We start from the raw sequence: 22,349 nt of genomic DNA, 5'->3' as shown, positions 1-22,349 counted from the left end.
ATGATTAAAGAAGAGAATGATGGTGGTGTAGGGTCACAACGATGCTAGAATCACAAATAGAATATAAATTTAGGTAATAAAATGATATTTTAAAAGTCTGTGAATAAAAAAATGCCATTAAACCTTTATTTGGGTGAAAAAAAGTTGTTTACTCTATTTTATATTCTACGTAGAGATTAATTAGAAGCAGTATGGCTCTTTATCAAGCCAAGAATCTATTTCTTAAATATGTCAAGAAAAATACTATACTTACTCACCACTTGTACTAACTGTCATACAACCTTTGTTAAAATTTTACATGGTACCCGTACTATGCGTATAATACCAGTACTATGCGTTATATTTACAAAGGATAGTAAGATGGTTAGTAAGATGGTGAGTAAGTATAGTATGGTTCATATGTCAAAATTGAACCATACTATACTTACTCACCATCTTACTAACCATCTTACTATCCTTTGTAAATATAACGCATAGTACTGGTACTATACGCATAGTACGGGTACCATGTAAAATTTTAACAAAAATTGTATGGCTGTTAGTACAAGTGGTGAGTAAGCATAGTATTTTTCGTCAAAATTACTGTCAAGCTCCAACTTTGACAAGTAGCTTTATCCATTCTACGGTGAATCTCTATCGATCTATCAATATTTTTGTTCCTTATTTTATACTATTTTCTCCTTCTAATTTCATGTAAATTAACCCCATTGATAACATTAAAATTTAAACTTTTCGATATGATTCTACTAATTTTCCGACCATGACTAAGCACCATTTGCTGTTATTTTACCAAGATTATGCGACAAATAAAATTTTTTATTTGAAGAAGCTTAAGTTCTGGTTGATTTCAACTTTGATTGTTACTTACTATAGTTAAATAAGATAAATGATGATTTTATGAAATCGAGGAGAGAAAATTGACTATTAGATTAAGGCAGAACGACATTTTCCACCCAGGGTTTGAAGAAAATGACAATTTCCCACCCCTCAAGTTTAAAAATGACACTTTCCCCACCATTCGTTAGGTTTTGTTATGTTTTCCGTTAATATTTTATTAACAATATGAAAATACCCTTAAAAATTTGACTTTATAAACTTTTAATTAGCTAAAAAGTCAAAAAAAAAAAAAAAAGTAGTTAGTTCCACCTAAAAAGTTAGGAATAATGCTATGAAATTGTTTAAAGTTAAATGATCTTAATATTTATTTATAATGTCATCAATATCTCATCACTATTATTCAATAATCTATTAAATTTATAATGTTGTCAGTTTCCGAAGTAATATATAAAAAAATAATTTCTTAGTAATATTATAAACAAAGAAAAAAAGTATCTTTACACTTCAATAATTAATAATAATCGAGTAAAGACTTTGATTATAAATTTAAATTTAATAAACTATTTAAAGGTATTTCATCTTTTAATTAAATATTAATAAAATAAACAGAGTCTAACAAGTGAAGGATGAACGCGATGTTGGGAAAGGGTCAGGCTGTGAAAATGTGTTCCCTTAGATAAAGTAAGAAATTAAGAAAAACCTCGGATGAGAGATGTTCCTGGCCTGCCAGATCATATATATAAATAATAATAATAATAAAATGACAAACACACAACGAGTCGATAAGCGACAAGCAGCAAACAAACAAATATACGAATAGGTTCCTGGGAAGTCCCTGATATTATAAACAAAGCAAATATGTTCTAGGAACTCAGGAAACTGAAAGCTAAAATGAGGTCCCATATTTGCTTTCCTTTTCCTGACAAGGCATGTAATTCCTTTATGGAGTTTCGTTTATGCTTACGAAGATGGCTTCAGAGTCACGTTTGTCAACACAGATCTAATCTCCAACCGGGGATCAACGCATTACCGGAAAATTCTATGGGGATGGAATCGTCTGCGTCGATTCCAGATGGATGGAACCCGGGGAGGATAGAAATGATTTAGGGAAGCTATGTTCAGCAATGCCGAAGGTGATGCCAGGGGAACTGGAGGAGCTTATTGAAGAGATCACAGAGTGGAAGAAGATAATAGCTGTTTGGTTGATTGCTGATGGATATTGGATTTGCTCTTGAAGGGCAGAGAGATGAAAATTAAAAAGGTGCCTTTTGGCTGCAGGAGTCGCTACTCTGGCCTTCTTTTACAATATTCCAAAGATGATTGATGATGGAATCATTGACAGTAATGGTAACCATCTAACTCGTTTTCAACTCTTCCTATTCCTCTGTAAACTTTTTGCAAGTTAAAAGTCACTGAATCACGGGAAATAAAGAGTGGTAAAGAAAAGGGCTTTGGACTTGAGAACATGAAAGGAACTATGGAAAATAAAATCCTAGCCCAAAAACTTGGGCCGTCCATATGAATTTCAAGACTTAATGGGAAGTTCTCCGATTGTCTCTTGGCTAGGCTTTGTTAGTTTGTGGTGTTGGATCATTTTTGTGGCTATCATTGTTTGTAGATGTGTGGTTGGCTCTTGTTTTGTCTTCTTCTTGCTTTGGTGGAGGTTTGGCGCGGATGTTGTGGGCAGGGTGAGGAGGTGTTTTGTTTGCTCTTTGTTCCTATTGATTTGTATTGTTGAGAGAGTGATGGTTGGTTCTAGGGGTTGAGCGGGTTCCGGGTACCCTGTATTTTTCGGGGGAACACGAAACCGGAATCGCACAGTGCAGGTTTCCAAAAAAAGGAACCGGAAACGGCATGCACATGCAGGTTCTTCAATTCAAGGAACGAAACCTAAAATGCAGTTCGGTTCCTTTCCAGGGTACCCTGTAAAAAATCAATTACTCCCTATTAGTTTAAAAAAACAAAAACACTTAAAGTTACAATACACCCCTAACAGTTTTCATATTTTCATTTTTGTATCCAATGTAACTCATAACCTGTAATCTCTAAGCAACACGTGAATGTTAATCATTTAATTAAGGATTGTAATATTGTTATAATGAATTATAATTAATTAAATAATCATACCATAAAATATATATAATGTTATAATAATTTGATTAAGTATTGTGTAAATTAGAAATTACAATGTATATATAATGTATAATCAATAAGAATATTTAATTATGTTTTATATTAATTATATATTATAATAGTATAATGTAATGTTATAATGAATAAGTAATCATACTATAAATCTATAATTTAATATTATAATTAATTAAATTTCAAATAATTTAATTAATATAATATGTTTATAATGGAATTTATAATGGATTAAGTAATCATATTACAAATATATAAAGTAATGTTATAATAATTAAATTTTTAATCGTTAATTAAGTATGTAATAGTATAGTAAATTACTAATGTTTATAATGTATGTATAAAGTAATGTTTAAATCATAACTAATTAAGTAATTATGTAATCATTAACTATATAATGCTATAATTAAGTAAGTGATCATAATATATAATGTATATAATAATATAAATTTTAAGGATTAATATTATAAATGTAATGCGTAATTAATGTTTATACTGAAATGTTTATAAGGTAATGTTATAATAAGTAAATTTCTTATCATTAATAAGTATGTGCTAATGTTTATGAAGTAAATTAGAATTACTAATGTTTAAAACTAATATTATAACTCATAATCAATTAGTAATAATTAATTATGTAAGTATATTAATTATATGATCATACTATAATAGTATAAGAATGTATAATGAATTAAATAATCATACAAATCTATAATTTAATATTATAATTAATTAAATTTCAAATCATTTGATTAAATACTAATGTTTAATGGAATGTTATAATTGATAAGTAATCATATTATAAATATATAAGGTAAGTTATAATTAATTAAATTTTTAATCATAATTAAGTAATGTAAATATAGTAAATTAGTAAATTACTAATGTTTATATGTATGTTATAATTCATACTAATTATGTAATTATGTAATCATTAACTATGTAATGTTATTAATTAGTAAGTGATCATAATATATAATGTAAGATATAATATATAATTTAATTGAGTAATATTTAACTATATGTAATGTTATAATGTTTATAAGGATGTTAATTAATAAATTTCTTTCATTAATTAAATATTGTGCTAATGTTTATGTGTAAATTAGTAATTATTAATGTTTAAAACAAATATCATAACTCATAATCAATAAGTAATCTTTAATTATGTAAGTTATATTAATTTAGATGTATACTATAATAGTATAATGTAATGTTATAAGGATTAGTAATCATACTATAATCTATAATTAAATTATAATTAATAAATTTCAAATCATTTGATTAATACTATGTTATAATGGAATGTTATAATGATTAAGTAATTATATTATAAATATAAGGTAATGTTATAATTAATTAAATTTTAATCGTTTATAAGTAATGTAATAATATAGTAAATTACTAATGTTAAATGTAATGTATAAATTCATAACTAATAAGTAATTATGTAATCATTAACTATGTAATGTTAAATTAAGTAAGTGATCATAATACATAATGTAATATAAATATTATAATTTATTGAGTAATTATTTAACTATAATGTATGTTTAATTAATGTTATATGAAATGTTTATAAGGTAGTTTAATTAATTAAATTTCTATCATTTAATTAAGTATTGTGTAATTGTTATATGTAAATTAGTAATTAATAATGTTTAAAATAATATCATAACTCAACAATTAAGTAATCATGAATTATGTAGTATATTAATTATATGATCATACTAAATAGTATAAAGTATGTATAATGAATTAAGTAATCATACTATAAATCTATAATTTAAATTATAATTAATTAAATTTCAAATCAGTTGATTAAATATTATGTTTATAATGGAATGTTAATTGTAAGTAATCATATTAAATATAAAAGTATGTTATAATTAATTAAATTTTTAATCATTTAATTAAGTAATGTAATAATATAGTAAATTAGTAAATTACTAATGTTTATAGTGTAATGTTATAAATTCATAACTAATTATGTAATTATGAATCATTAACTATATAATGCTATAATTAAGTAAGTGATCAATATATAAGATATAATAATATTATAATAATTGGTAATTATTTAAAATAATGTAATGCTAATTAATGTTTAATATGAAATGTTATAAGGTAATGTTATGATTAATTAAATTTCTATCATTTAATTAAGTATTATGCTAATGTTTATGTAGTAAATTAGTAATTACTAATATTTAAATATAATGACATAATTAATTAAGTAATATTATATTATGTAAATGTTATAATTTATATATCATACTATAATATAATGTTATAGTGAATTAACTATTAAGTACTCATACTAAATTTTTAATGTAATATTTATATATTAAATTTTTAATCATTTAATTAAGTTTGTACTAATGTTTATAATAAATGTTATAAATTGATTAAGTAAATTACATAAATTCTATAACGTAATGCATAATTAATTAATTTCTAATTATAAGTCAATTAATTAACCCTTAATATGTTATAACTTAAAGTCAATTAATTAAGTAGTAATCAATTAATGTAATGCTATAATTAATTATACTATAAATCAATTAAGTAATGTATAAAATTATAATTATAAGTAATCATTTAACATAATGTAATGTTATAATTGATTAAGTATGATATTTAACTAGTAATTAAATTTATTAATGTTTATCAATTCATCATATATAATTAATTAATTACTAATTATTATAGATATACTTAGAACTGATAATTGAAGTAAATAACTAAATATATTATTACTCAATCAAATAACTATTTATTCAAAAATAATTCTTAATAACATTAAAAATGTAAACAACTTTAATTGGATCAAATTCTAATTATTCACTTAATTGATCAAAACTTTTATATTAATGTATTATAATATATTTAAAGCTTTTATATGGTGTAATTTTATGTAATAAGTATAATTGTATTCGTATATTTATTAATTCGGTTATTCTAAAAATTTAACTTTTTCTATTTAAATTTTTTTATATGTAAAATAATAGAAACTCCCCCATATTTACATTTCACAAAATTTCATATAGTCCAGGGTCCAAAATAGGTTCTAAAAAGGTAAAAAACAGGTTCCAAACAGAGTTCCAAAAAGGTTCAAAAACAGGTTCCAAACAGGTTCCAAAACAGGTTCCAAAAGGTTTCCAAAAACAGGTTCCAAATAGGTTCCAAAACAGGTTCCAAACAGGTCTAAACGGGTACCCCCTACAGGTTCCAAACAGGGTACCCTTTTACAGGTTCCGGTTCCAGTTCTGATTCTGGTTCCTCACATGCAAGAACCGGAACCGGAACCTACCCGCATAGTGCAGGTTCTGGGTAGGTTCCGATTCCGGTCCCGGTTCTTACCCCCGGTTTCGGTTCTACCACTACCCGTACTCACCCCTGTTGGTTCACATGTGTTTGTATTAACTTTTGAGCAGCCTCATGTGAGGTGTGCAATTTGTTTTTTTGTTTTTTTTTTTTTTTTTGTGATTAGTTGCTTTGCTTAGCAATTAGTAGTAGCTCTTGTGACTACTTGATTCTTTGAACCTAACCTAGGGCTTGTCCTATGGTGGTTGGCCAATTTTGGTATGGCCCTTGTATATTCTTTTCTTTTAATGAATATTTAATACTCATAAAAAAAAAAAAAAAAAAAATCATAGCTAACCACCATGAGTACTGAGATAGTGAAAAAGCAAAAGATGATCAATATAATTTTCCAGTTTGAGTCCCCTTAATAGTAAAAGAGCATGAGAAGGGTTTAAATAACCTTAAGAGGAGGATCTAACACAGTCTTCCAAGTATTGAGGGTAAAACAATAAAAGGAGGATCTAACATGGTTTTTGAGTTCGAGTCCCATAGTTGCTAATAGGACGTAACCATTAGAACTCTTATCCTGTCAATAGTTCTAAGTTCTCGAGAAATTAATGAGGTGTATGTAAATGCCTCGACACATACAGCATTAAAAAAAAAAAAAAAAAAAAAAAGTTCATAGCTTATATAAGCTTACAATTTATTCTTAATTCAACAAGCTATGTAATGAGACCTGCCAGTCGAATCTTGGCCATCAACAGTTCATAACCTCATGATGTACAGTGAGCAATTAGCCTGATTTGGGTGGATGTATATTGGGCTTGACACTTACACTTGATCTAGCTCAATCTGCTATCATTAGCCCAATTCTTTTTAGTCCAAATTAGCGAATACCTGGTCATTGGTAACAAAATTTTTCTCTTTACATGTGTTTATGGCAATCTTCGTTAATTGTACTGTATCGAGGTGTCTTGAACAGATATAAATATAAAATTATTTATTTCTGTTTTGTCAAAACCTCTGTCCTTTGAATCATTAGAAAAGTAATTACGATTAATTAAGGCTAATGATATTCTTAAATAAATCATCTGTTTCCAGCCAATTGAATGTCTGAAACTGAAATAATATTGCAGAAGATATAAGTACAGCTCCAATCACTCGGCAAACATGTCATTAACGACAGAGTCTAAACAGCAGTTAATTATATTTGAAACCCAACTAACTGCTATTGTTGATTAATAATTAACAAATAGCAGTTGGCTTTCAAATACTTAATTACTCTTCGCTTAAGTCAAACTAGTTAAGCATGGGATCAGGGCCGGCTTAGGGGTAGGCAGATGACATCTGCCTAGGGCCCCAAAAATATGGGGGCCCAAATTTTTTATAAATGTTTTTTTTTTTTTTTTTTGAATATCTTACGAAAATGATTTATAATTTCTTATTTAGCTAGGCCCCCTCCCCCCCCCCCAAAAAATAAAAAGCCATAAAAGGCCAAATTTTTACATATATTCTTACCAAAGTTTAAACAAAATAGCAAGTTATACCTAGTTGATATATTTCTAGTTTAACCCTTAAATAACACATGAATCTCTTTTAACAATAGAAGACTAAAATAGTCATTTACATATCTCAAATTACTCACCCCCAATTCAATCCCAAAATTTGACATTCACATAAATCATCTCTAGCCCTTTTCTGCCACCAGTGGTTTGGAGTTGATTTCGGTCAATTTTGGTTCCGATCGATTTTCTCACCAAAATCGACCGAAATCATCATTTTATCATTTCCCAACCTTGATAGCCCTCGATTTGACTAATTTATGATGAATCTCGCAACCCAACTCCACCACACGATAGCCATTTCTAACCTTTTTGGCATGTACCCGACATTGTTGGCCTTCTCTGACACCACCATCTTCCTCCCCTCAGTCCTCTCACCAAAACCCCTATCATACCTTATCCGTTTATTCTGCTAATCGCCGGCCATCGATACCTTTTGGGCCGTGACTTCTCAAGCCTTTTCTTCTCAATCTTGACATTAGAAATCACCCATTTCACCACCCATCACTTCTCCAACATCTACTCTCCAAAACCCCCACCAACCTAACCTTGTTAGCTTGTCGATTACTGTTCACCTCTCCTAATCATTTTTCATTTCAAAAGGAAAAAAAAAAAATGAAATAAATTTTTTAATATATACTTATATTATTAGAGGACCCCAAAGTAACTCCTGCTTAGGATCACAAATATTCTAGAGACGGCCAGCATGGGATAAAAATCTAACCTCTCCGGAACTTGATTGTTAATATCCGACTTTCCAAATATTAGAAATTTTAGAAGTGCCTTTCTGATTACTAATAGCTGATCAAATCTTTATCCTGAAATAACATTTTTTTTTTTTTTTACACAAAAGCGATGCCATCTGACAGTTATTCATAAAATATAATTGTGTACTGGTTTTGGCTCATAAATGGATTTCTCTATATAAAATAATTTTATCTTTTGACAAACATTTACATTTTTTTTTTTTTTTTAGTATGACGTTAGTAAATAATTTATTATTATCATCTAATATAATAACAGTTCTACGATATTTTATATTCTACATAAAGATTATAAAAATTTGGATCAACAATGAATCACTATATTTTAATTAGAAGCAGTGTGACTCTTTAACTAACCCAGAATCTATCCTTCTACGGTGAATCTCCCATTGATCTATCAATACTTTTGTTCCTTATTTCCTTCTTTTTTATCTAATATTATGTTCTCCTTCTAATTTCATGTAAATTAACTCCATTTATAACATTAAAATTTAAACTTTTCGTTATGATTCTGAATAATTTGCAGACCATGACTGAGCACCATTGAAAACTTCTTTCTTTTACTCTTTTAACTCTTTTCCGATATTTAAATGTTATTTTACCAAGATTATGCCAGAAATAAAAGAGAAAAAAAATTATTTGAAGAAGCTTAAGCTCTTGTTCATTTCCACTTTGGTTGTTACCTATAGTTAAATAAGATATATGATGATTTTATGCAATGTGAAGAGAGAAACTATTATTTGTGATTGGAATGCTGACCAGTTTCCGCTGTTTCCTTTGGGCTGGCCTTCCTTAAGGCTTCTGCATAGCTGGTGACTGCTGCTCCTGGTTGTGATGGTGGTTTGTCTGGTTTTCTCTGGCTGCGAGCTGCTGTAGGCTCTTTTGGCTTTTTTGTTTTGTTTTGTTTTGGTGCGTGTTGGCCTGTTATGGCTTGTCCCTCTTCCGTTCTTTGATGATTGTTGTGTTTATCACCTCTTGCTTGTGTCAAAGGTGCTCCTTTGGGGTTCTCCCCTTTAGTGTGACATTCTTATTTTTTCAAATTATCTTTACCCAAAAAAAAAAAAAAAAAAAAAATTTTGACTACTAGATTAAAGTAGAGAAATTAGGGGGAAAAAACCCCAAGATGATGGAGATGTTCCCTGCCAGATCATAATATATAATAATATAATAAAATGACAAAACTACACCAACAAGTAGCGACAAGCAGTAAACCAAAGCAATATATAATATATCATGAGTTCTCCTGGAAGTCACCCTGATTATTATTAACAAAGCAAACTATGTTCTTAGGAACTTCCAGGAACTGAAAACTGAATGAGTCGTCCACATATTCTGGCTCTTCCTTTTCCTGCACAAGGCCATGTAATTCCGTTAATGGAGCTTTCGTTATGCTTAACGAAGCATGGCTTCAGAGTCACGTTTGTCAACACAGATCATACTCACAACCGGCTCATCAACGCATTACCGGAAAATTCTATAGGGATGGAATCCGTCTGTGTGCGATTCCAGATGGTTGGAACCCGGGGAGGATAGAAATGATATAGGGAAGCTTGTGCACAATGCCGAAGTGATGCCAGGAAGCTGGAGGAGCTCATTGAAGAGATCAACAGAGTGGAAGAAGATAAGCTTGTTTGTGTGATTGCTGATGCAATATTGGATTTGCTCTTGAAGTTGCAGAGAAGATGAAAATTAAGAAGGCTGCCTTTTGGCCTGCAGCAGTCGTTACTCTGGCCTTCTTTTACAATATTCCAAAATGATTGATGATGGAATCATTGACAGTAATGGTAACACACTCTAACTCGTTTTTCACTCTTTCCATCTTCCCTCTGTAAACCTTTTTGCAAGTTAAAAGTCACTGAATCACTGTTTTGTTGTGTACAATTTGTTTCCAGGGACTCCGTTCAAGAAACAAATGATTCAGTTTGCACCCAACACGCCTGAAATCGACAGTACGAACTTTATTTGGGCAAACATTGGTGGCGGCTTAGCCCAAAAGATACTCTTTGACTATACAAACAAGAACAGAGAAGCTGTGAAAGTGGCAGACACCTTTATTGGCAACTCAACCTATGACTTTGAACCTGAAGCGTTCAACTTGGTTCCAAATATGCTTCCAATAGGACCTCTTTTGGCGAGCAACCGACAAGGAAATTCAACAGGATACTTCTGGCAAGAAGACTCAGCTTGCTTGGAATGGCTTGATCAACAGGAGCCTAACTCAGTCATTTATGTTGCATTTGGCAGCTTCACAGTTATAGACAAGATTCAATTCCAGGAGCTGGCACTAGGACTTGAACTCACCAACAAGCCGTTCTTGTGGGTTGTTAGGCCAGACATTACTGACGGTGCCAATGAAGCGTTCCCAGATGGGTTTGAAGAAAGGGTAGCCAACCGTGGGAAAATGGTGGGTTGGGCTCCGCAACAGAAAGTTTTAAGTCACCCTTCCATTGCCTGCTTCTTTAGCCATTGCGGTTGGAATTCAACCATGGAAGGTTTAAGCAATGGGCTTCCTTTCTTATGTTGGCCATACTTCGCTGACCAATTCATCGATGAGAGCTACATTTGTGATGTTTGGAAGGTGGGATTGAGGTTTAAAAGAGACGCAAGTGGAATCATTACACGAGAAGAAATTAAAAGTAAGATAGATCAAGTGGTTGGTGATGAAAAATTTAAAGGAAGAGCTTTGGCACTCAAGGAAACTGCCATAGAAACTGTTAAAGAAGGCGGTCAGTCGAACAAGTGTTTCAACAAATTCATTGAGTGGATCAAGGCATAGGAAGTAGGAACTGGCCACAAGTAATGATGGATCATTGTTAAGGAAAATAAAACATGTAATAACAACTTGGAAATCTCTGCCATCACAACCAGGGTTTTAATTTCATTGTGTATTTCTCTTTTATGATATATTTGGAGAATCGAAGTCATTTTTAATTTCTAATAGTCTTTCGCATTATTCCCTTTGAACTTTTCTAGTTGTAATTACATAGCCATGTAATACATGTCATTAATCCGTACCCTGGGATCACCCTATGGCTCTTGTCGTTGTCATTGTCGCTCTCTCTAAATTGCATCAATCGTGTGCCCTGCATCTTTGTCGTGAAGAAGTGATGTCTCTCCGCGATCGGGTTGTGTGGCCTGTCATAGATCTTGGTGAGTAAGAACAAGATCGCCTCTCTCGTTTGTGCTCCAAGGTTTTCCTGATTGTTTAGATTTTCAGCGTTGATGGGCCTCCTTTCGTTTCTCCTAGCTTCCTGTCCCGTTGATTATCTCTGTTAGAATTGATCTGTGATTTTTCATGTTCAATACGGGGCCATTTTGGTTTTGATTCTCAGCAGCAATAGTGTGTCCGTTATAGAGATTCACCGGTTGTGCCCCTGTAGCGGGAACTTCGGCGATTAGCAGGTTAAGGAGTTCATAACGGTGTCCGATGCGTAAGTCATTGATTAAGTCTGGTGGGAACTCCATCCGTGATTCAAATGTATCGCAATCAACGATTCTTGGAGTGTTGCATGGCGGAGAGATAAAAGTTGGAATTGAGATTGTAATTTAGGCAGGCCAAAATAAGTGATTTTTTGTTACTACTACTGATTTAGCGTGCAGAATTTAGTAAAATAAATTCTTAAATAAAAAAAGGTTTAAACGGAAAAATAATGCTTAAATAAAATAAATTAAGTGATTTTCAGGCCTGCAACCCGTTGCCGTTATGGGCTATCAGCTTATATATATATATATAAGGTCCAATCTTACCACTAAGACTAAATGGACCGGACCACAAAAACTAAGCTTCAAGCTTAGCCCAATTAAGTTGTCACATGACATGCCCCATCAAAATTACTTTAATAAATATATTAATTAATATCTTATGATACAAATGTTTAAAATGCCAAGAAAATGTTTACAAATCCCAAATTGCTCAAATGAAATAAATGTATCTATTTGAAAACTCATAAGGAGCTCATCTATTCTTATTTATTTTTTTTTTTTAATAACTGAGATATCTAAGCACAATTGTCTTTGTGATGAGTCCACCTAATTTTCAGGGTCACAAAATACTCTATAAATAGACTAAAATAATTACATAAATGTGGTGTGTGCCACAGAACACCCTACAAGCCTAATAGATCAAAATAATTACACAAATATGATAAATGTCTCTCATGTTACTCGAATATAAAACCATTAGATATAGTTAATCTCAATAATTAAAAGGCTTGTCATCCGGCCACAAGGGGAGAGGTAACTCATCTACTCTTTTTATATTAACACATTTTATAGTTTGAATTAATGACTTCAAACAAAACTCAATTTTTAGAATTTTATCTTCATCTGATTTAATTCAACCGCTAAAATATATAACAAGGCCAAACCAAATATGTGAATTCTTAATTTAAACATTAGATTAAGGTAATAAATTAAGAGATATGTCGTTTAACTTAAATTTTCGATGATTAATCTCCTCTCATTCAATGGTTTAAAAGTTGACGAGGTAATAAAGAAAATAACAGATTCAAACTTACATTTCATATTTGTTAAATTCATGGCTTATATAACCTTACAATTTATTCTTAATTCAGTCAAGCTATATCAAGAGTTGCCAACAGTTGTTCATAACCTCATGATGTACAGTGAGCAATTAATAATCCAGGAGGAATTGAAAGAGTGAAAATAAAGGCACATGAAATTGATCGATCAGAAGCACTAGTAATTTTGTTCATATGATTAAAGTATATGATATGATTACTTCGTTCTCACGTTCGAATGAACTTTAGCCTACATTTTCCACCAGTATATCGTAGTGATCGACAAATATATTCAACCCAATGGACAAACTCAAGAACTTTTCCAAATTCATTCACAATTTAGGCACTAAAGCGTGCCAATTCACTTTCTTGTGTCTGCCCCTTTCTGTGTTAGTTTACTGTATTCTCATGTGATTTGATCTTACAGCCAAATAGCAAGAAAATGCATGTGATTTACTTTATTCTTCATGCAATGATATATACCAGAAATCATAGCATGCTTTTATTATTTCCCGAAGGGAAAGAGAAGATCGATGAGTTGCTTTATGAGTTATGTGGCTAGCTTCCATGCATATAGCTCTTAATTATTTTGAAGTACTCAATATATTGCATGAAGAAGGTTAGAACAGTATCTAATATAGGGATTCTTGAATAAAAACTTTTATGCAGTAGCTCTCTTAACAAAATTTGTTGCATGCATTGATCACTGAACGGCCTCAAAAATTTGCAGCTTACTATCATCATCATCCTTATTATAGTCACTATCTCTATCACCATCGTCATCATCAGTAATTCATGGCAGTGAGAGAGAGAGAGAATGAGCTCTCTTCTGTGTTGGTGATGACTGATGAGTGGAAGAGAGGAACCCATTTCTCTTGTTGACTTTGTCCTTAAATTGGTAGAGTTGTGATCTTTAATTTCTTTTTCTCTGAGTTATGAGAGCACAGCTTTATCTTTAATATTGATTTATTGATTTCTCTTTTCTTTTAGGGATTGATGTTGCTTCTGTTATTGCAGTTGTGTCTTTTATTAGCCCTTGAAAGAGGATAGAGAGAAACCCTAGAAACATGAAACGGTAAAAAGCTAGCAAGTCAGGATCAGAGCAAATTAAAACAATTAATGTTTACACAGTGAATAATGCAAAGATGGCAGAGATAGCACAGCTGCATATCCTCTCGGCCATGAAATAATAATCAAACAATATATATATATATAATTGAATATATATGAGTAGATAAATAAATAAAAATATCAATCTCAAAGCCAGTTTTGTTGTATTCTCTGTCTTTTTCTTTACAACTTCCTTCACGAATATTGAGAGGCTTTTCCTGCAATGAATTTTTAAATAATTTCTTGTCTGTAAACTCTTCCAATATATACCTCGGGAGACTCGGAGAGAAGATAACTCAGGCAAAGGTTTCAAAATGTAACAGTACAAATTGGTTTCCACTAGATAGCTTTTTGTATGCAATTACAGATTAGCTTTAAGGAACAGTGTTCTCGATAGGCATGCAGTAAGAAATGTAATGAAAGGTCGTCCAAGAGTAATGGTATTCGTCTGATAGTTAAGAAGATTAACTCCCTTAATTAAGTTTTTAGTTTGAACCTAAAGGTCACTTACCACATTATGGTTTACTTAGTTTTTTAAGTTTATAGAATGCTCAACGGACTGTAAAGGTTAATTGAGGTGAACAGAAATTGGGTCAGAAACTTCATTTATCAAAAAAAAAAATATATATATATATATATATATATATATATGATGAACTAAATTATATATTGGTTAATAAGTTAAACTTATTTTGAAAGTCCTTTATTTTGAAATTTGTCAGAAATCTTTTCTAAATTCACTTGATTCTCGATCCAACCACGGGGAATTACGGATATTGGCCGATATTAGTTTGAATCTAAATGTTTTTTGGGCTAGTAGATTAAGAATTGGGACCTTTCCACTTTATTTATTAGTTGTTAGTAATCAAATTTCCTTATGTTTTTTAAACATATCGGTGCTTTAAAAGTAAGAGCTATTAATACGACTGTGGCTTCAATAAAATGTTGATATGGCAAAAGTCTCACCCTTTGGTCAATAATATCAAGCCTGTCATGTGCAATGGACTGGTGCCTTTCAGGCTGACACTAGTTTGGATGAACTTTGAATCCTCTCCTTAATTGTTAGAGTTGGAAGAGTTCCACTTGATAAATTTAGTTGGAAGAGTTGGATCGATCTTACTGAGGTATGAAAAACATTTTAATGCTTTTTGTTTCAAATTCCTGATGATCAAACACATTTCATAACTTTAGATCAATAACGAAGACTTGTGTCTGGAATCTGGGGACCATTTATTTGGCAATAATGGCGTCCTTGCTTGGATCAGTCGATCTGAATGGTGTGTGAAACTTTTTATACTTTTCACTCTTGAGATGCCCACCACTACTGCTACTACCTGTTAATTTAGACTTCAGAAACATGAAAAAGAGGGGTTACAAAACCCTAAAACTTTCTCTCCCATCTCTTTATCCCTTAAAAACAAACGGTACGGTGCCTCTCTTTTTCTCCCTCTCCCTCTCTCTCTCTCTGTGTCTGTGAAATGAGTAGGATAGGGACGAAGAAGTCTTTGAAGAAGCATCAGTTAATAGTTAAAACTGAAGAACCCAGCTTCCAATACTTATGATTAATAACCCCACTGCCTTTCAGAAACAACTTGTGCGACGTACAGTGCCACAGTTTAGGCTTTCTTGCGTTAATATATATATATATTTTTTAATTAATACCATAACTTTTTATAGAAATTATTGAAAAATCAGAATCTACTCTCATACTATGTTGGAAATCGGAGAGTAAAAAAACATAAAATAAAGAATAACACATAATAACACACAAACACACATGATATTTTACATAATTAGGCATAATTTGCTTATATCCACATATGAGAGAGTTTTCACCATAATAATATGAATACGATATAAGTGTTTTATTACACCATCAACCTAGTACCTTTACTTAGGCAAACATTCTGTTCCTACGATGTTTAATACTCTTGTAGCATTTTTCTGATACTCTGTAGTGCCCTTACATCAAAACCCTTTGTATCATCGCATTTTCTCTTTCTTTACTTCCCGCTCTCATAAGTTTGAATTAGTTCTAACCCCTCTTTTTATAGGTAAAATAAGACATTCTTTTTCTACCAGGATTCATATTTCTAATCATAATAGGACTCCTCTAATTTAATTCATATCCTATTTTAACTATAAATAAAATCCTAAAACAATTATTCTTTCCTAGTAAAACTCAAAGTAAAAGGAAAACAAATATTTTCCAATACAAATTTCTAAACTAGAAATTTGCCTAAAACTTAAATTCTTTTTTCTTCTTGTTTGCATTTCCTTCATCACCAAAAAGTGTTCACATCCCAATACTCTTCCTTGAACCTTTTTGGTAATTCATCTTCTAAGCTTGTTTTTCATTCTCTTACTCTTCCTTTCTTCTACAACTTCAGCCTTCTACCTTTAGTGTTGGCTTCTTCTTCAATCTACTATTGGCTTCTTCTTCTTCAGCCCATTGTTGGCTTCTTCTTCTCTCCAACCTGTGTTGGCTTCTTCTTCTCTTCTTCCTTAGGTTCATCTTCTCAAGAACCTCCTTCTTGCCCAATGTGAGAATTTTGGAATTGACCACCCTGCCTACCTTCTTTTGCTTCGGGCACTTGGCGTGACACTCTCTCCCACCCAAATCCGATGACACCTTTGTTGTTATGGTCATCCCGCCTACCACTCCCTTGTGGCGCTTGGCGTGAGTCAGGTCTAGGAAAGTTTGGCTCTAATAGGCCCCAAGTTTCATCTCCCACAAGTCCTTTAAGAAAATAAGCTCTGGTACCATGTTAAAAAATCAGAATCTGATCTAATACCATGTTAGAAATTGGAGGAGTAAAAAAACATAAAATAAAGAACAACACATAACAACACACAAAGGCATACGATATTTTACGTGGTTCGGCATAACTTGTTTATATTCACGAATAAGAAGATTTTCACTATAATAATATGAATACGATACAAGTGTTTCATCACACCATCAACTTAGTACATTTACTTAGGCAAACATCCTGTTCATATGGTGTTTAATACCCTTGTAGTATTTTCTCGATATTCTATGATACTCTTACATCAAAACCCTTTGTATCCTCACATTTTCTCTTTCTTTAGTTCACTTTCTCATAACTTTGAATTGGTTCTAACCCCTCTATATATAGGTAAAATAGGACATTATTTTTCTATTATGATTCATATTTCTAATCCTAATAAGATTCCTTTAATTTAATTCCTTATCCTATTTTAACTCTAAATAAAATCCTAAACCAATTATTCTTTCCTAATAAAACTCAAAGTAAAAGGAAAACAAATATTCTCTAATATAAATTCTTAAACTAGAAATTTACCTAAAACTTAAATTATTTTTTCTTCTTGCTTGTCTTTTCTTCGTCAACTACAAAAAAGTGTTCACGTTCTAATGGAAATAATAATTTTTTTCTGCGGCCAAGTTGTCCTTTTTGAATATTAACCAATCTTTGAAAAATCACTTTCTATTTTGTTATATCTGTCATGTCTTCTCATCACTTAGCTGTACGTTGAATTTTCTTGTTTTCTTTTTAGCATATATTACTTTCTGCTTTCTGGAATGCCAGCTTGGATTTTTGTATTCCAAAAAAAGACATAAAATAAAATCTGTCTTTGTGTTCTTTGTTTTTGCACATCAGAACGCTTGAGTTAATTTTAAATATAGAGATTCTACTTAATTATGCAAAATGGATGGAGGAGAACACCATTTACTTTTGTTGCTTTCAAGGGTTAGGAATTGCCTTGTTTTGCGTGTTTTGCTGGCGAAGTTATCTACTAATTTACTTGTAAAGTAAAGCTCATAAATTCCAGATCAAAACAAAAGAACCCCATCTTTATATTATACTCATTTTGGTTGGAAACAATTTCTAAATTCATAGACTAAAAATCAACAAATTTTTGGCTTCATTCCCTAATATTAGTGTTAGGATTATGCTTATTTGATAGGATAGCTATATCATTAAACCCAATTTCAAAAGTAAGCTTTGAAAATCTAGGGTTTTGAAACTGTGATAAGACCATAATGATTGAAGAAGGTTAAATCCATGTTGGATTTTCAAGACCCTTTTTGAAAAAAAATGTATGAAGAATTTAACTCTCATACGTCTCTATTTAATTTCCTAAATGTTAAAAGAGAATATTTATATACAGTCATCCTTTAGGTTCAACACTTCCAACTTGATCCATGCATATCTCTCTGAAGGAAAAGTTGAGTGGTCCTCTTTTTACTAATAAAACTGGGTAAATGTTTTAAAGGAAATTACGAATGTTGGTCCCTCACCTATAAGGCAGCTTCTCAATGTCTTTTGTTGCTATCAGACACATCAACATGACAATGCTCTTAAGAGTATAGACCACAACTTTTCAAACCCCATGAATGGAACTTGTCCAACTTGATAATTTCTTCTTTGTATTGTCTTTTAAATCTTCTCCTCCATGTGAAGATCATTAGCTGCTGATTGATTAGTTCTATCTCCATTATATAATTTTGTCTCATTTGATTTTATAAACATTTTCACCTTCTCCTTTTGTATGGTTTATATTTAGACACCCTTCTATATCATATCACGATTGATAACGTGATAGTTACACGAACTTTCATTATTTAATGCGTTTGGCAGAATGTTTTGTACTATACTCTTGAAGTCAAATTCTTTACGTTGTCAAATTCTTTACGTTGTCTCATAAGTTAGTTTGTGAAATTGCAAATTGAATTACACATTTTAACGAATGCTTTGAATTGATCACATGAACACATCTTTCTTCGTACTAGGCGTGCATTCATCAACCCATGTGATAGGGTTTCCAGCTGCAAAGCCTTTTGTAGTTGTCGATAAAGCATGCCTTGCCACTTTACAAAATGGCAGCATATATGGTCCCCTGTTTAAATTATAGAGATTAAGTTACTAAAACATGTGTTGACCTCAAAGTAAACACAAGTTTGAGACCTTAAGATACAGAAAGATTAGCCCTTGTGGTTTCATTGAAACAATGATCGAACAATATGCGTGATGAAGAAAATGATAAGATTTCAATAAGGACACTTATTGCTCCGATGTGGAAACGTTACACGTGGTAGCATTTGAGCCTTTGCTTTTTGTTCAATTCTTCTGTGGAGCATGGTCGGTTGAATTCCGGCATCTTCCTTTCTCATATGCTTCAACTTTCATCAATAAGTTTATTCTCTGGCTATAGCTGCAATTAAATTCAAAATTTCAACCCTTGAATTACATATATACCAAATTCTAAAGAGGAGCTAGCTTTCAGACTGTGGTGTAGAATCAATACAGTTCTACACCAGATACCAAAAGAAAGCATCAAAATTTTGTCATTGGTGTAAGTTCACACAGTTTCAATTCTTAGAAAAGTATAACCTACAAGAATTCTAACCTTTCTACTCTTAAGAATATGTTATTTTCTTCTTCCGTGCTTAACCAGAGATCAAAGAAAAGCTAGTTCAACAATAGGATATTGTGCCTTCTACCTTGTATATATAAAGCTATCTCATAACAGCTGTTTTTTCATAATTTACAAAGGAAGCTAGCGTTTCTGCGCAGGTATTGGTTTGCAGTTGAGATAAATACCCAAAAGAAATGAACTTGAGAGCTAGTCGTTGACAGATCCAACATCAACTTCTCTGATTCGCAAGAAATTGACTGTATAGGCTTTGTTCATCAGTGGCCTTCTCTTTTTCCCACTACTTGTGTATAATATGATAACTTTTTTTTTGGATATATAGTTTCCTCTTCCCATGTTTTTTAATGAATTCTTCTTTTACTTTTATGAATTACTTTTACATCTTTAAGTATTGGATCTAATTTCTTTATTGCTTTGTTGTCTTCTTTTCATGAATCATAGGATACTTCAGGAAGAAACTTTTGAGGCAAAGCCGGTCTGAAAATTAGGTAAAGATATATATGAGATATCTGCTAGTTCAGCTGCATGTGCACCAATAATGAGAGACATAAGATGATATCAAGTTCAAAAGATCAAGCGGATTCTTCCACAAAACCAGAAGAAAATAATGCGAGTGATGGCAAGATGATTAAGGCTTCATCTAGTACAACTTCATCACCATGGTTAAGGTTGAAGGATCCGAGAATTGTGCGCGTCTCGCGTGCTTTTGGTGGTAAAGACAGACATAGCAAAGTTTGTACCATAAGAGGATTGAGAGATAGGCGAGTGAGGCTTTCTGTACCCACTGCTATTCAGTTGTACGATCTTCAAGATAGACTTGGACTTAATCAGCCAAGCAAAGTTGTTGACTGGTTGCTTAACGCGGCGAAGCACGAAATTGATGAACTCCCTCCTCTTCCAGTTCAACCAGGGAGTTTGGGTCTAACCCATCAGCAAGATATGTCTTCTCATGAAGTTGGTACTTCTCAACCTAACAGAGAAGGGTTTAGGATCAACAGCAGTATCAATTGGGAAGATGGAGATGAAGGGTTACCCAGATCAAATACTATTTGGGGTTCTAATGCCCTTTGGAGGGCTAAGTCCAAAGAAACTGCAAGGGAAGCAGCAATAAATGAGAAAGAAAATTGGACAAAAGGAAGTCATGAAGAGAAGCAAGGTGTTAATGAAGGGCAAGGAGCAGAAGTTTCATCAATCAATTTCCTACCTAGACCCAACAATTCTTCCTTACCAGGTTTGTTGAATAATGTTGTGCCTTATGGTTCGTATTATCATTTGGAACCTTCAAATTTTCCTTTGTCTCATCAATTAGGAAGTCATCATGGATTTACATCCCAAACAGAAGATCTTCACAACTTCAATGTTGTACCATTGCCATCCACATTGTCTCTATCATCCGTCTCTCAGATTTTGGTATGTCCACCACCTGGAACAACACAACCACTATTCCCTTCACATGTTGAGATTGATCCGCGACAAATCAACCAGTTTCAAATGTTGAACTCCAGTAGTTCACACAACCTCTTTTCCAATTCTCCTTCCCCACCTTTACAATCCATAAACCAGTCCATGAGACCCTTCCATTTTAGTATGACTCCTATGGTTCTTCCTTCTCACAGCAACAGCAGTAGCCAGTCGGAAAAGGACCAAGAGTTTCCTTCTAAATAATTAACATGAAAGCAGTACAGGAATCGAAGGAAAAGGAAATAAATCCCTCCTTTCAAGAAACAAACATGGTTCAAAGTTTTTTATTAAGAGAGGAATAGGTACTGATCTTTAAATGAGCTTATTACAAGTTGACTTGTCCCACTTCTCGGAAGAGATCATAAATATATATATATATATATATATATGCAGACAGTCCCTTATGTTATATATATTGGAGATTACAACTATAATTTTATGTTTGATTCTATTAATTGATTTATCAGGTGACTGAAAATCAAATCTACATTCCGTTTCATATTTGAATGTCAGAAGAAACAAGAAATGGAACATATGCTGTATGAATAGTTTGATTATACTAGTGTGACAACAGCATTTATACATATTAATTGTTCACAATTCATGTTTTAGTTGAATGACCAGTCGTAACACTATTGGAAACAATTTCTAAATTCATAGACTAAAAATCAACAAATTTTTGGCTTCATTCCCTAATATTAGTGTTAGGATTATGCTTATTTGATAGGATAGCTATATCATTAAACCCAATTTCAAAAGTAAGCTTTGAAAATCTAGGGTTTTGAAACTGTGATAAGACCATAATGATTGAAGAAGGTTAAATCCATGTTGGATTTTCAAGACCCTTTTTGAAAAAAAATGTATGAAGAATTTAACTCTCATACGTCTCTATTTAATTTCCTAAATGTTAAAAGAGAATATTTATATACAGTCATCCTTTAGGTTCAACACTTCCAACTTGATCCATGCATATCTCTCTGAAGGAAAAGTTGAGTGGTCCTCTTTTTACTAATAAAACTGGGTAAATGTTTTAAAGGAAATTACGAATGTTGGTCCCTCACCTATAAGGCAGCTTCTCAATGTCTTTTGTTGCTATCAGACACATCAACATGACAATGCTCTTAAGAGTATAGACCACAACTTTTCAAACCCCATGAATGGAACTTATCCAACTTGATAACTTCTTCTTTGTATTGTCTTTTAAATCTTCTCCTCCATGTGAA

The 22,349-nt window shown here is 31.8% G+C and overlaps 2 protein-coding genes across 5 annotated transcripts; both read left to right on the top strand.

The window, feature by feature from the left end:
- Positions 1–2,120: 2,120 nt before the first annotated feature.
- On the top strand, positions 2,121–11,591 carry LOC116107009 (UDP-glycosyltransferase 83A1-like). Its single transcript, XM_031393324.1, has 2 exons — positions 2,121–2,184; positions 10,507–11,591. Exons 1-2 carry the CDS (start codon positions 2,154–2,156, stop codon positions 11,388–11,390), a joined length of 915 nt encoding a protein of 304 aa, XP_031249184.1. The 5' UTR covers positions 2,121–2,153; the 3' UTR covers positions 11,391–11,591.
- Positions 11,592–19,197: 7,606 nt separating this feature from the next.
- On the top strand, positions 19,198–21,494 carry LOC116107001 (transcription factor TCP13-like). 4 transcript variants are annotated; one of them, XM_031393316.1, is made up of 3 exons: positions 19,198–19,953; positions 20,107–20,896; positions 20,975–21,494. In XM_031393316.1, the coding sequence occupies exons 2-3, from the start codon at positions 20,191–20,193 to the stop codon at positions 21,328–21,330; spliced, it is 1,062 nt and encodes a 353-aa protein (XP_031249176.1). In that variant the 5' UTR covers positions 19,198–19,953; positions 20,107–20,190; the 3' UTR covers positions 21,331–21,494. The 4 variants fall into 4 exon arrangements, with proteins under 4 accessions (XP_031249176.1, XP_031249173.1, XP_031249174.1 ...); XM_031393313.1 differs by having other exon boundaries at positions 19,201–19,584; positions 19,806–19,953; positions 20,107–21,494; XM_031393314.1 differs by having other exon boundaries at positions 19,201–19,584; positions 20,107–21,494.
- Positions 21,495–22,349: the final 855 nt, after the last annotated feature.

This window comes from Pistacia vera, unplaced genomic scaffold (genome assembly GCF_008641045.1).
Source record: "Pistacia vera cultivar Batoury unplaced genomic scaffold, PisVer_v2 Contig525, whole genome shotgun sequence".
NCBI classification, from domain to species: Eukaryota; Viridiplantae; Streptophyta; class Magnoliopsida; order Sapindales; family Anacardiaceae; genus Pistacia; species Pistacia vera.
Note: the sequence above shows the minus strand (reverse complement) of the source record. Positions and strands in the feature narration are given on the sequence as shown.